General features: G+C 38.2%; 1 protein-coding gene across 1 annotated transcript in view; it reads right to left on the bottom strand.

Moving 5' to 3' along the window:
* Nucleotides 1-5,440: 5,440 nt before the first annotated feature.
* SS18L1 (SS18L1 subunit of BAF chromatin remodeling complex) overlaps nucleotides 5,441-14,365 on the bottom strand; it is a 34,691-nt gene continuing 25,766 nt past the window's right edge. The window contains exons 8-11 of the mRNA XM_007668726.3: nucleotides 13,296-13,388; nucleotides 9,030-9,149; nucleotides 6,493-6,620; nucleotides 5,441-6,242 (exon numbers count right to left, since the gene is read on the bottom strand). Coding sequence (XP_007666916.2) covers nucleotides 6,216-6,242; nucleotides 6,493-6,620; nucleotides 9,030-9,149; nucleotides 13,296-13,388 — 368 coding nt within the window. The 3' untranslated portion in view covers nucleotides 5,441-6,215. The remainder of the gene's footprint in view (nucleotides 6,243-6,492; nucleotides 6,621-9,029; nucleotides 9,150-13,295; nucleotides 13,389-14,365) is intronic.

Here is a 14,365-nt window from a genome sequence, read left to right as displayed (position 1 = left end):
GTAACGTGCTCACGCAACGTGCCCACGTAACGTGCTCACGTCGCGTCGCCCGGCGGCGCCCCCTCCCCTTCCCCGCTGGTCACGTGGTCCCCCTCGCCTCCCCCGCCGGAGAAGGCGGCGCGCGGGCCTTGGCCATTTCCCCCGACGGTGGGGGCGGGGCGGCGCCCTCCGCACAGCGCGGCCAGGCCGTTCAGAAGCATTAACGGCTAACGATAACGAACAATGATTATATCATAGTTAACTATTACTATACATAAGATCATATACACAATAACAATAATAACACACAATTATTATATCATAGTTAACCAGGGTTAACTATTGCTATACATAATGTACATAACAAATTAACAATAATAACATACAATTATTATAGACTAGTTAACCATAGTTAACTATTGCTATAAATAATATAATGTACATAACATAAGAATAATAGCATACAATTATTATAGAATAGTTAACTATTGCTATACGTAATATAATGAACATAATAATAATAACATTAAATTATTATAGGATAGTTAACCAGAGTTAACTATGGCTATACATAATATAATGTACATAAGATAACATACAATTATTATAGAATAGTTAACCATAGTTAACTATTACTATACATAATATAATGTATATAACATAACAATAACATACAATTATTATTTCATAGTTAACCGAAGTTAACTATTACTATACATAATATAATGTATATAACATAATAACAATAACAACATACAATTATTATATCATAGTTAACCATAGTTAACCATTACTATACATAATATAATGTATATAGCATAACAACAATAATAACATACAATTATTATAGAATAGTTAACTATTCCTATACATAATATAATGTATATAGTAACATAATAACAATAATAACATACAATTATTATATAATAGTTAATAGTTAACTATTACTATACATAACATGATGTATATAACAACATAATAACAACATACCATTATTATATAATAGCTAACAATAGTTAACTATTACTATACATAATATAATGTATATAATAACACAATAATAATAACATACCATTATTATATAATAGTTAATAGTTAACTTACTATACATGATAAAATGTATATAACATAATAATAACATACCATTATTATAATAGTTAATAGTTAACTATTACTATACATGATATAGTGTATATAATAATAACATACGATTATTATATAATAGTTAATCATAGTTAACTACTACTATACATAATATGACGTATATAACAATAATAACATACAATTAGTATATAATAGCTAACAATAGTTAACTGTTACTATACATTCACTCAAGAGTGCCTACATACTCTGCGGTCACTTAAAGGCTTAGGTGGTGCAGAAGAACCGAGCCACGGTGGCTGATGGAAGAAACAAGGTGGGTAGACTCAAGATTGCTCAGGGAGCTCTTATTTCACAGTGTTTGGCAGCAAGAACACATAAGAGAGGAATAAAGGGGATTTGAGGGACAAAGGTGCCTGGATGCTGGGAAAGCCAGGTAGAGGCAGGATCCCCAGAGTCATGATAACAGGTCTTGTTATTCACTCTAGAAGCATTGCCCTTTAAATGCTCCTTTTCCCTCCCTTAGAATGGAAATGTCAACTTACCCAGAATAGCTGGTATTGTATATTAATGTCTGCATATTCATTAATATTATATATTAACGCCTGTCTCCCTTCCTAGGATGTAAGCTCACCGTGGGCAGGAAACATGACTACCAACTCGGTTATACTGTACTATCCCAAGTGCTTAGTTGGTACTTGTTAAGCACTTACTATGTGCAGATCACTGTTCTAAGTGCTGGGGTAGATACAGGGTAATCAGAAGCAGCGTGGCTCAGTGGAAGGAGCTCGGGCTTGGGAGTCAGAGGTCATGGGTTCGAACTCTATTCTGCCACTTGTCAGCTGAGTGACTGTGGGCAAGTCACTTCACTTCTCTGGGCCTCAGTTCCCTCATCTGTAAAATGGGGATTAAGATTGTGAGCCTCACGTGGGACAACCTGATGATGTATCTACCCCAGTGCTTAGAACAGTGCTCTGCACATAGTAAATGCTTAACAAATACCAACGTTATTATTCAGGTTGTCCTACATGGGGCTCACAGTCTTAATCCCCGTTTTACAGATGAGGTAACTGAGGCACAGAGAAGTTGTGACTTGCCCATAGTCAGAGCTATCAAGTGGTGGAACCGGGATTCGAACCCATGACCTCTGACTCCCAAGCCCGGGCTCTTTCCACTGAGCCACACTGAGTTTAGTACAGTGTTCTACATTCAGTAGGCACTCAGTAAACCAAAGGCTGACCGACCTATTGGGCCGGCGGCGGCCGCCCCATTCCCTCAAAACACAAGCCTCATACCCACTTCAAATCCAAACTCTGAGCCCCGTGTGGGACAGGGACTGTGTCTGACCTGATTACCTTGTATCTATCCCAGTACTTAGTACAGTGCTTGTCACAAAGTAATAGCACATTACACAATTATTATTATTATTATTTTTATTAGAACCATGCTCAGTTGGGGAATGAACCAGGGCGGATCTGGTCTGGTCAGGTCGAGTCAAGTCCAGTGGTGGGTCCCTAATGAATGGTCTACACAGGGACAGTTATCGTAGTTTTAAATTTAAGGTTTGACCTGCTAAGAAAAATGTGGAACACCGAATTATTGGCCATGATCTGATGGACTGTAACGAATGGTATCTATCCTAAATAAAATTATTAAAATATCCATTTATAAAAAAGTTAACAATTGGTAATTTTTAGAAGAACCAGTTTATTAATAGATTACATCAAAAGCTTAGAGAAACTGAATTTATACACCAAACAAATCTGATTGAAAAAATTAACAACTGATAAAGATGCTTATTGAAAAATGCACCATACTCACGACAGAGACTATCTGGATTTAGTCAGTAAACAGGAATGTAATAATGGCTATAAAATTTTAAATAAACTGAAATTACTTTCCCTCTTTTTACAATATTGAATGGATGCCCTATATTCAAATCTGTTTATATAAAAAATCTGACAAAATCAGTTGCTCATTTAACCTTCTTCAACTCTGTGGGCAGTTTAATATTTCCTTTAAGATCCAAGGAAGTCTTTTCCACTGCAGAAACTTTAATAGTAAGGGCTTCTGAAATGAGTTTCTAATGCTATCTGTAATATTTTAAAGTCGTTCCATCCAAAGACACTACTGGTGCAACACCAAATCAAAATGAGAAGATCTCTGTATGCCAAACATAATTTTGTCAGCACTTCAGAAACTTCTGGTTAAAATTTTTCAAATGTATGTCTTGCAGTTCAGATAATAACAGAGATGAGTGGGCATTTTTTTTTAAAGCCCTCAAATTGCTTCATTACTGGTCTTCTCAAAAGTCTTTCATTGTAAAAAAAAAAAAAAGTACCATCAACACATACCACGATCAATTCATTTTTAGCCTAAGCCTTTTCCAAACATTCAATATTACAGAACAGAAGATGTGATACAATTAATGAAAAAGTCAGAATTGCTGGCATCACTTTCCCCCCACATTAATACATAAAAATGGACAACACATTAAATAAACATTTTGTCATTAACAATTAGAAATATTAACACCAAAAATCATGTATAAATTAGGAAATAAATGTACAAACTATTTTCCAAAGTGCTCTTTCAAATATATATACACAACATTCAAGAAATTCTTAATGTAAGACATTTCAGATTGAAGTAACGGTGGTATTTTTTTAATGTTGCTCATTTCTCTCAAAAGTATTGTTTCAGCACTTTTAAAAACGACATAAAAGCACAGTTCTGAGTGGGCAAGGATCAATATAAATTGCATTCTCCTGGCTACCTTCAAGTTTTAGTGTAGTTGATGGAAATTTCTTATATCAATCCCTCAGTTGAACTATTACTAGTTGCGACTAAGTGGGCAGGGAAAGAAAAATTAAAATGGAAGCGATAAACGTACCAAAATTCAACAGCTCAGTTTTTTCAACTGTTTTCCCTAAAGAGGAGAAAACATAAACATTCATCCCAAGAGCGGCTGCTCTTAATCTTTAAAATATACAGGAACTTAGCAGTTTAAAAGGAAAGAGTGGTTCCATCCCAGTAAAGGCATATGCAAAGGTACAATCTGTTATTCACATGTATATTGCTGCAGACATTTTTTTCAAATTTTATCTTTCCTAGTCTTTTTGATAAATTAATTTTGGACAGTTCTATTATCCAAATAAAGGTTGATCATTGATCATCATGTATTCATTCATGTAATACCATCACTTTTCCTTTGATAAATTCTCATTAAGTAATTATTTTGCCTTTATGAAGCATACTGGCTTTTAAATAGATTAAATTGTTTCGGATTTCAAAGGATCTATGATCCTATTTTTTGTAATCACTGGAAGACATGGTTACATGGTGGCAGGGAAGAGATCAGGAATCTTTATTTAACAAAGCACTGAAGTCCTGCTTTTAAGAATTCTACCTAAATTTCTCCAAATAGTATTTCCACAGATTACCCTTTTTAAAATATGCATTTATGGGTTTGCAACTGAAAATGAACAGGAAAATATTTATTCTTTGGGGAGAAAAAAATTGGATAACAACCCTATCAAATTCCTAAAGGAAAATGAAAACCATGTTATTCAATTCAATAGTATTTATTGAGCGCTTACTATGTGCAGAGCACTGTACTAAGCGCTTGGGATGAACAAGTCGGCAACAGATAGAGACAGTCCCTGCCGTTTGACGGGCTTACAGTCTAATCGACGGGCTTACCTGACCAACATTTCCGGCCATATTTTAGTTTTTAATAAGCCAGTCCAAAATATGCAGCATCATTTGAGAAGGAATGGCAAATTTCCTGAGCAGTAGGTTGGCTGCTAATTTTTTATATTTAATTTTTATGTTAAGCAGACGGTATGATGAAACTAGCAATATATACTTCTCCAGATATCTAAAGCTTGCTGGAAGATTTGAACTAAAGGACCCTGGAAAAATTAAATATAAAAAATTAGCAGCCAACCTACTGCTCAGGAAATTTGCCATTCCTTCTCAAATGATGCTGCATATTTTGGACTGGCTTATTAAAAACTAAAATATGGCCGGAAATGTTGGTCAGGTAAACATGGCATAGGCAGTGTTAATTTCCAGCATTCTAATCCAGCCGGTTGGGTTTCCTTTTGGGTTTTTTGTGTTATTTTTCTCTCTGATCATTGTGGATCACCTAGATCATTAATAATAATAATAACAATAATAATAATGTTGGTATTTGTTAAGCGCTTACTATGTGCAGAGCACTGTTCTAAGCGCTGGGGTAGATACAGGGTCATCAGGTTGCCCCATGTGCGGCTCACAATTAATCCCCATTTTACAGTTGAGGTAACTGAGGCACAGAGAAGTGAAGTGACTTGCCCACAGTCACACAGCTGACAAGTGGCAGAACCAGGAGTCGAACTCATGACCTCTGACTCCGAAGCCCAGGCTCTTTCCACTGAGCCATGCTGCTTCCCAAAGTTCCTTTCTAGATGCAAAGTTCCTTTCTAGATTCATATTGTTCAAATACAGACACTGATTCCTCTTTACCTTTTAATAAACAAAGAACTGTTTACAAACTGAATCAGAAGAAAACATAGGTAATTAGCAAGGCTTGGGAACTTCTCTTTATAATATCTCCAAGAAATGACATGTGATTTTTTTCTTTTTTATCTTGCAGCATAGAAAATGACTTAGAATAAAGAATGCCCTGGAAGTTGCCACTTACAAAGACAAACCGCACTGCATCCAGTTAAACAAGGATTCATAACCTTCAACAGGATAAACTGCAGAGAGAAATTCGGTTTCAGATCTTTGTGAATGGGTTGATGGACTGCAGAATATCCTAGCTGTTTCCAGAACTGGGCACGTGAAACTCTGAAATGATCCCTAAAGCTATTTAGAAACATCAAGAATGGGGAGGGGGGAAAAAAAAGTCTGCATTGTATCAACATACAATACTATACACAGCACCAAATATATCAAACCATTAAAGCATTGTCTTGTTACCAGTAGTGCACTGCTTCATATCCAGCATGAAATGAACACTGTTCACATACAGACGCTGCTTTGTGCTAAGGGATAACCAACATATTACAATTAATCAAAACCGCCTGTACATCCAGTTCGAAAGACGGACATACTACTGAAATGAACTCGACGAAGAAGCTTGTTCTTTATTGCTGGTAGTTTCCATATTGGCCCTATAAAAGAATAAGGTCAGGTTTTAAGAAAAGAATGTGATCGATTTGAAACAAAGAATAGGTAAAGGGAAGGGGGGAAAGAATGTTTACGCGATCTGGGGGCAGAGGTACATTGCTATTGTTCTAAAGTGGACTGCTTCATTTAGAACGAGGATAAATTTCTTTTCCCTCTCGAGGGAAGGCTGTGCAAAAAGAAATGGTCAAGCCTCCTAGGATGCCAAAAGAAATGAAAAAAAATCAGACAACGTGCCTGTTCATAACCATAAGGCCTCTGTTGTTGGGCAGATGGTCCTGTCTGAGATGCTCTGTAACTTCCATATTGTTGCCCCTGTCCTTGTTGGTAGCTTGAATACTGTGAGGAAGCTCCCTGGGCAGGACCTGAGAAGAAAATCATGACACACGTGAACACCATCCTCGATTTTATCAATCCCTTTAAGACATTTCCTCAATGTATAAAACATCCCAATCATCAATCCATCAAAAGCACTTCATTGAAGGCCTACTGTGTGAAGAGCATTGTACTAGGGGCTTGGGAGAGAACAATAGAATTAGAAAACCCAACCCCTGACCTCAAGAAGCTTTACATTATAGGAGGGGTGACAGTCAAGATGGGGGCGGGGAAGAGTCTATAAGATAGGAGCAGGGGGCGGAGATTGTCTCTATTGTTGAATTGTACTTTCCAAGTGCTTAGTACAGTGCTCTGCACACGGTAAGCGCTCAATAAATACGACTGAATGAATGAAGGAATGAATATGTATAAATAAGTAGACTGTAAGTTCCTTGTGAAGAGGGTACATGTCTTCCAACTGTATTGGACTGTACTTTTCCAAGCAGTTGGTACAGTGCTCTACACACAAAAAACCCTCAGTAAATACCATTGATTGAGATAGACTGATAAGGTAGGACCAAAAGTGCCTACATACTCTGCGGTCACTTAAAGGATTAGGTGGTGCAGAAGAACCGAGTCACGGTGGCTGATGGAAGAAACAAGGTGGGTAGACTTGAGAATGCTCAGGGAGCTCTTATTTCACAGTGTTTGGCAGCACAGAACACATAAGAAAGGAATAAAGGGGATTTGAGGGACAAAGGTGCCTGGATGCTGAGAAAGGCAGGTAGAGGCAGGATCCCCAGAGTCATGATAACAAGACTGCGTAAGTCACTCTCAAAATCCCCAACCTTCCCTGGATGGAATTAATAGGTTTTATAGGGGTACTTCCAGACTCAGTTCCTGGCTTCTTTGGTTGCCAGCGGACCTTTGAGAATAGCTTATCCTCTTAGCTTCTTATGTGTTTAAAAAATGTCAATGTGGGGAATTAAATACTCATGCAGATAATATCCTACTTGCTTTATTAAGCAATAACATAATAATGAATGATAACAATAATGATGGTATTTGTTAAGTGCTCACTATGTGTCAAGTACTGTTCTAAGCATCAGGGTAGATACAAGTTGATCAGGTTGGTTGCATTCCCTGTCTCACATGGAACTCACAATCTAAGTAGGAGTGTAAATTGAACTTCAATTTACAGATGAGGAAACTGAGGCACACAGAAGGTAAGTGTCTTGCTCCAGGTCACAGAGCACACAAGTGGCAGAACTGGGATCAGAACCCAGGTCCTCTGATGCCCAGGCCCGTGCTCTTTCCACTTGGCCACACTGCTTCTAAGACATAGAGAAGCAGCGTGGCTCAGTGGAAAGAACAAGGGCTTTGGAGTCAGAGGTCATGGGTTCGAATCCTGGCTCTGCCACTTGTCAGCTGTGTGACTGTGGGCAAGTCACTTAACTTCTCTGTGCCTCAGTTACCCCATCTGTAAAATGGGGATTAAGACTGTGAGCCCCACGTGGGACAACCCGATTCCCCTGTGTCTACCCCAGCGCTTAGAACAGTGCTCTGTACATAGTAAGCGCTTAACAAATACCAACATTAAATACCCACATTAACATATTTCATTATCACTAAACTAGCAGGGAACCCATCCATTGAAATGTCTAATATAGCTGCAAATTTCACAAATTACAGTTATACCAATCAATCAATCATATCCAGAAGGCCTTCCCAGACTGAGCTTCCCCTTTTCCCTCTGCTGCCTCTCTGCCCCCACCTTCACCTCCCCTCAGCTAAGCCCCCTTTTCCCCTCCTTTCCCTCTGCTCCTCCCCCTCTCCCTTCCCCTCTCCTCAGCACTGTGATCGTCCGCTCATTTGTATATATTTTTATTACCCTATTTATTTTGTTAATGAGATGTACATCCCCTTGATTCTATTTATTGCTATTGTTTTTGTCTATCTCCCCCAATTAGACTGTAAGCCCGTCAACGGGCAAGGATTGTCTCTATCTGTTGCCGAACTGTGCATTCCAAGAGCTTAGTACAGTGCTCTGCACATAGTAAGCGCTCAATAAATACTATTGAATGAATGAATATTTATCGAGGCCTTGCTCTGTGCAGAGCACTGTACCAAATGCTTGGCGGAGTACAATATAACAGAGTTGATTGACACGTTCCCTGCCCATAATGAGCTTACAGTCTAATGGGGAATAGAATAGTAATAGAAATGAATGAATTAAAGATATATACAAAAGTGCTGTCGGGTTGAGAGAGGGGTGAATAAGGGTGCAATTTCAAGCGCAAGGGTGACACAAAAGGGGAGCTGTATAGCTGTAATGCAGCATGTATAACGTGAATAATAAAAGAAAAGGAAAAAGGAGGTTTCGGTGACCCAAATGGACAACTTTGTGGGGAGGGAGAATCTGTTTATAATTGGAAGATGTGCCAATGAGGCTTCCTCACCATATCCTTGTTGTTGTCCTGGGTAGCTCTGTTGATTTGGATACTGTTGTTGCGAATATGTTTGCTGTTGTGCAGCTCCCTGTTGGTATCCTGCCTGCTGCTGGCTATACTGGGAATTTCCTAAAAAGAAGAAGATGGATAAAGCCCATTTCAGCTTATGCAGTTGTCTAACCCGAGATACTAACCAACAACTTAGAGATGCTTCTGAAACAGAGAAACACATCTATACTATCATACTGAGAAGCTTCAGTTAGTACTCTTTAGTGGTTCCATGAAAATAGAGTATTAAGCAACAGAATGGTAAATGAAGTATACTCCAACGCAATAATGTTAAGTTCATTAATACAGACCCAAGATCCAAAAAATTTCCGAAAACAATATACTTAAAGAGTGATGAATACACACAAAATAGTTGACATTGCCTATTATGTTCCATGGTCAAATAGCAACATGAGTACCAACAAGAAGAAAATATGATTTAAACAAATGTTAATATGTACTCACAGAAAAAGTTATAATTACCTTCACTGTTGACCCCGGCTAACCGAACTGCCTGCATATGTTGATTTGATGTTCCCTTGATTTCACTAACTTAATGCGAGACAGTGTTTTGTTTTGTTTTTGCACTGGCAACAGTAACTTTGATAATATGCTTTGAGGTTACAAAGTACCAATCCTGGATCTATTTGAGAGATAGCCTACATACACACCTATACTGTATTGGGATTCCTGGCAGCTCTGCAGTGGACCCCTGTATGCCCATTATACAAAATACATATAGGCTACTCAGGGTGTAAATACAATAAAAGCTTTGCTATGGGTCCAGTTTAAAGAATGCTCTAGGAGTCGGTAGACCTTGGTCTTAGTACTGGCTCCCCGAGCTGGAACCAAGCCATCAGTCAATGGTATTTATCACTGGCAAAGGTTTCTGACTGATGAATTCCTAAAGCATCCATCCCGTCAGGACTCCTGAAAAATAGCTGGCCACCGTGGAGAGCAAAGACCACAAGTGTCTACTGAGGCATCCACCTTCCAGGTCAAGGTACCACAGCACAGCACCGGTATTATGCTGTGGTCATTTTGGCCATAAATAAATTCTGCATGTAAAAATATCCTTGCGGGCATTTTGTCATATGCTGCAATACAGCCTGCCCACTTGCTCATTATACTCTGGGTTCCTGCAGGTGCGTGACCATTAGGGCCGAGGGTATGCGTAACAGTGAGCAAATCGCTAGCACAGCAATTAACTCCTTTAGATGGGTTCTCGATCCTAAGATTTCGGGACCGGGCCTCTTCTGTCAATCTCGACGGGAGACTCCATCAGTGCATTGCAAAACCACTCTGCTAACCCCGAGTAAGGAAGCACTGTATGAAATACTGGTATTAAAAGTTCACCAGTCCAACTGTGGAAATGCGCTAGGAGAGGCTGCACTTCATTAAAACTCCAATTTAATTCACTATTGATTTAATTTTCTGCATATTTGTCTACTTTTTTTCTTATTAAGTTAAAAAGAGACCTAATTAAACAATTCAAATAATATTTAGGACTATCTCTTTCCTAGAAATTTGGCCTACTCAGTACTTCTAATAATTGCCCATACTGACACTTACTGGGAGCACCATAAACAGAGAAAGTGAAATTCAATGTCAGGAATGGCCACATTCTCCCTTAAAAGGAACTGAGTGTAAACTCTTAGTTGACAGTTACTAACTTGTGTAGAAGAATTTTAACCCCATCATGCAGTGATTTACTAAACACATGCTCCACTCTGTTAGGTAAACAATTCCTTACTCCTGACACTGATTTTTTTGTAACATGGCTTGAGGCACTTCATATCTTATATGACACCAATTTCAAAGGAACCTCAGATTTTGTAAAATTTTATTTTATTTGCAAATAATGCTTTCCAACCGCCTTTGCAATACCTACAAGTTATAGCTGCATAGGTATTATTATTGCATTCAAATTTAGAGGGAATCATTACAAGTCAGCTTATGGATTTGTGGATCTTGTTAAATTGCAGATGTTAATAAAGCTGGGGTTGGGGAAAAGATAAGGGCAAAAATTAGACTTCCTTTTTCTATTCCGTTAAATTCCGTGAAACCTATATAGTCATATATATATATAGTCTTCTTCCTTTTAAAGGGTGTTCCAATTCTGTTTGAATAAGTCATTAAAAATAATTCAATTAAGAAATGATTGAAATAACAATCATAAAAAGTTGAGTAATATTAAAAATTATGCAACAAAACCACTCCATGATTTAAAGAGAGACTATTTTAGATTCAGTTGGACGATTTCACTCTATCCATGATTTTCAAAACATTTTGAGCAGTAGACTATATTTAAGCCTTTTAATCATTTTCTTTTGAGTAGGGCTTTGTTTCTCATAAACATGCAAAGTACATTGCTTTCAATTTGCAATTTATTGAATCCTAAATCTGCATAAATTCCAGTTCTTGTGGAGCACACAGTGGGGGCAGATGGGATCTAAGGGATTGTTTACTCAACTACAACACTGAGCATGCAAATAAACAGTCTGGTCTGAAATAGCTAGTTTTTCCAATCAAAAGCTGTCCCAGAGGTAAGAAGATGGAGTGGAGATAACAAGAGGCAAGGACTCAACAGCTGGTGTCCAGAGGATTCCTCCCCCTACATTTGTTTGTAGTTCATAAATTAGATTTTTTTAAATTCACAGCTTCTAAAAAAAGAAAGTATTAGCTTCTTTGGGCCCTGGAAATCCATTTCAATGGATCTTAAAAGAAAATCTACTATGGAAATTCAATTTGTGGCTATAGAGAACTCAAAATATACAGAAGCTCTTAATAAAAATTGAATTCCTCAACTGAGTTTTAAATTTTATGTACCTCAAACCAATGATAGTATAAAGCATCTAAGAGTATTTCACCACTCACTAACTCTTGCCACTCCTTTCTGGAATATGACATGGATTCCAGTACTGGAGAGGCAAATGGGGTAGCAGTGTTAGAAGTAAGAAAAGACTCAATGTTGATTTTTTTATTTTTGTCTTTTTTCAATTCTTCTTAGATTGCCAGGTTTTCCAAGATAATTTTGAGTTATCTGCATCTTTTGTTTTCAGCACTGAGTTGCTTCAAGAGTAACAAGCCGAATGGCAAATCAAAATCTTGCTGACTTCATTCAGCTAAAGGGAAAAAACATCCTGTACATGATCTTTCTTCAACAGTAAAATGTAACAGGTTTGAAATCAGTAGCCACAAAAGTGCTCACTGGCTTCATAGTAGTAGAAACAGTAATAGTATTTATTAACTGCTTACTATGAGGAAAGCACTGTACTAAGTACTGGGAAAACAGCATAGCCTAGGGGATCGAGCACGGGCTTGGAAGTCAGAAGTATCTGAGTTCTAACCCTGGCTCTGCCACTTGTCTGTTGGGTGACCTTGGACAAATAATTAAACTTCTCTGGGCCTCATTCCTCATATGCAAAATGGGGATTAAAACTACGAGCCCCATGTGGGACATGAATTGTGTCTAACCTGATTAGCTTGTATCTACCCCAGCACTTAGTATGTTGCCTGGCACATAGTAAGTGCTTAAGAAATGCCATAAAGAAAAAAAATGACTGTGCCAATTCTCACTTGTGTATTTCTTCCAGAGTTTTGCCCACAAATGCTAACTAAATACTATCACTGCGCTAAAATTGTAGGGTATATTTACAGCCGTTGTAGATTCGCTAGTTCTTCAATTACAAGACATAAAAATCACACTTTTCGAAGAGTAATATAGCAGTCCTAAACAAAGACAAGACCTCTCTCTAAATATGATTTCAAACTGGAATAATCTATTTCTTAGTACCCAAAATTCAAATTAAAGAAGAGAATTTGCACAGGAACAGTTCTGGAAAAAATGGTATGAAAAAGGCACATAAATACATGTACTGGGGCACTGTATCCAGGACCTCTGTGTTCTTTAGGTTTCAGAGCACATGAGATTGTGGGTAAAATATATACTATGTGTCCTTATTATATACTCACATATACTCTTGTGTTTGTGTTTTTCATGGGATATTTGACTTGAAGTTCTATATGTACACTAATTTAACATATAAATTCAGGAATACGTCATGTCATATAAAAAATGATGATAGTGTGGGGGTAATATGTAGTTTGGTGGAGAGGTTTAGACCACATCCCCTTATTTCTCAGTGAGACAGTAGTTCTCAAATGCCTAATTTCCTACTTTTTCTAAATATACAGATATTCCACCTTAAAAACGTGTCTTCTTACCTCCCTCATAGTAATGCTGAGTGGAATCCTCAAATGACCGATCATAGCTCTGCTCAGTGTAAGATGACTGTTGGTAGGCATAATCACCATGACCTGCAGTCCAAGAGAGAGACAGACAATAGAAGAACTATAGGTGTACCGATACTAATTTCACATGCACTTAGGATGAAGATTTGGAAAGGGCTTTATTAAGTTCCCTGGAATCCGAAATGGGACCCAGGAATCCCCTTGGGCTGCTGCCCAAGTCCCCTTCTCAGGGAAGCATCCTGGACCCCCCGGTCTGGCTCAGAAACAGGGTTTCCCCTCTGGGCCCTGCAGTACAGCATTCTGGGGAAAAGGGGGCTGATTTCATTTGCTTCCAGCTCAGAGAAAGGGGCTTTAGAAAAATGAGCAGGCACTTGAATTCTGCTTTTCCCCTGGAAATGGGGTCCCAGGGTTAGAAATGGGATGCTGGCATCCCTGTCCTCAATTTGTTCCTAGCTCAACTAGGCTATAATCTATAGAGGTAGCCTCCAAAGCCTGCCCACCAAATGGAGGTTACAATGCCCAGGGCTAAGTTGAAGAGCCCATTAGTTTGACAGGCTATCTGTTCAGAGAGCGGATTTCAGTAGAAAAAGCATAGATTAGGTGATTTCACGCTACACAATCGCAATTGCATATTTAAATGGGGCACTTTTTGAGCACCAAAGGTTTAGGACTGGTTTACTGCATTAACAGTGTTAGATATCAAAAATGACACAGAGTCAATTCTCCCATAATGCATGTTTTTCAGAAAAGATTTCAGATAGAAAGCTATTGGAGAATTAGGGAATTTTCTTCCGACAATATGTGTCCCTCTGGAGAGAACACAGTTTGATGGTAAAAGAAACAACAATCCGCACGCACGTGTTGTTCAACAAGTTATGTGTGCTACAATGTGAGTTTTCCTTAACATGGAATTCAGCAAGGACGTGGACTCCTTGTTATCAGAGGACTGACTGCACAGTGCCAGAACTCAGTGTAAAATAGAAAAATCTGAACACCTGCCTATGATATGTCAAGACTGGGGCAGTATTTAAGGCTCTTTGATT

The sequence above is a fragment of the Ornithorhynchus anatinus genome, chromosome 8 (assembly GCF_004115215.2).
Source record: "Ornithorhynchus anatinus isolate Pmale09 chromosome 8, mOrnAna1.pri.v4, whole genome shotgun sequence".
NCBI lineage: Eukaryota > Metazoa > Chordata > Mammalia > Monotremata > Ornithorhynchidae > Ornithorhynchus > Ornithorhynchus anatinus.
The sequence above is the reverse complement of the archived record's forward strand: the minus strand, read 5'-3'. Positions and strand labels throughout refer to the sequence as shown.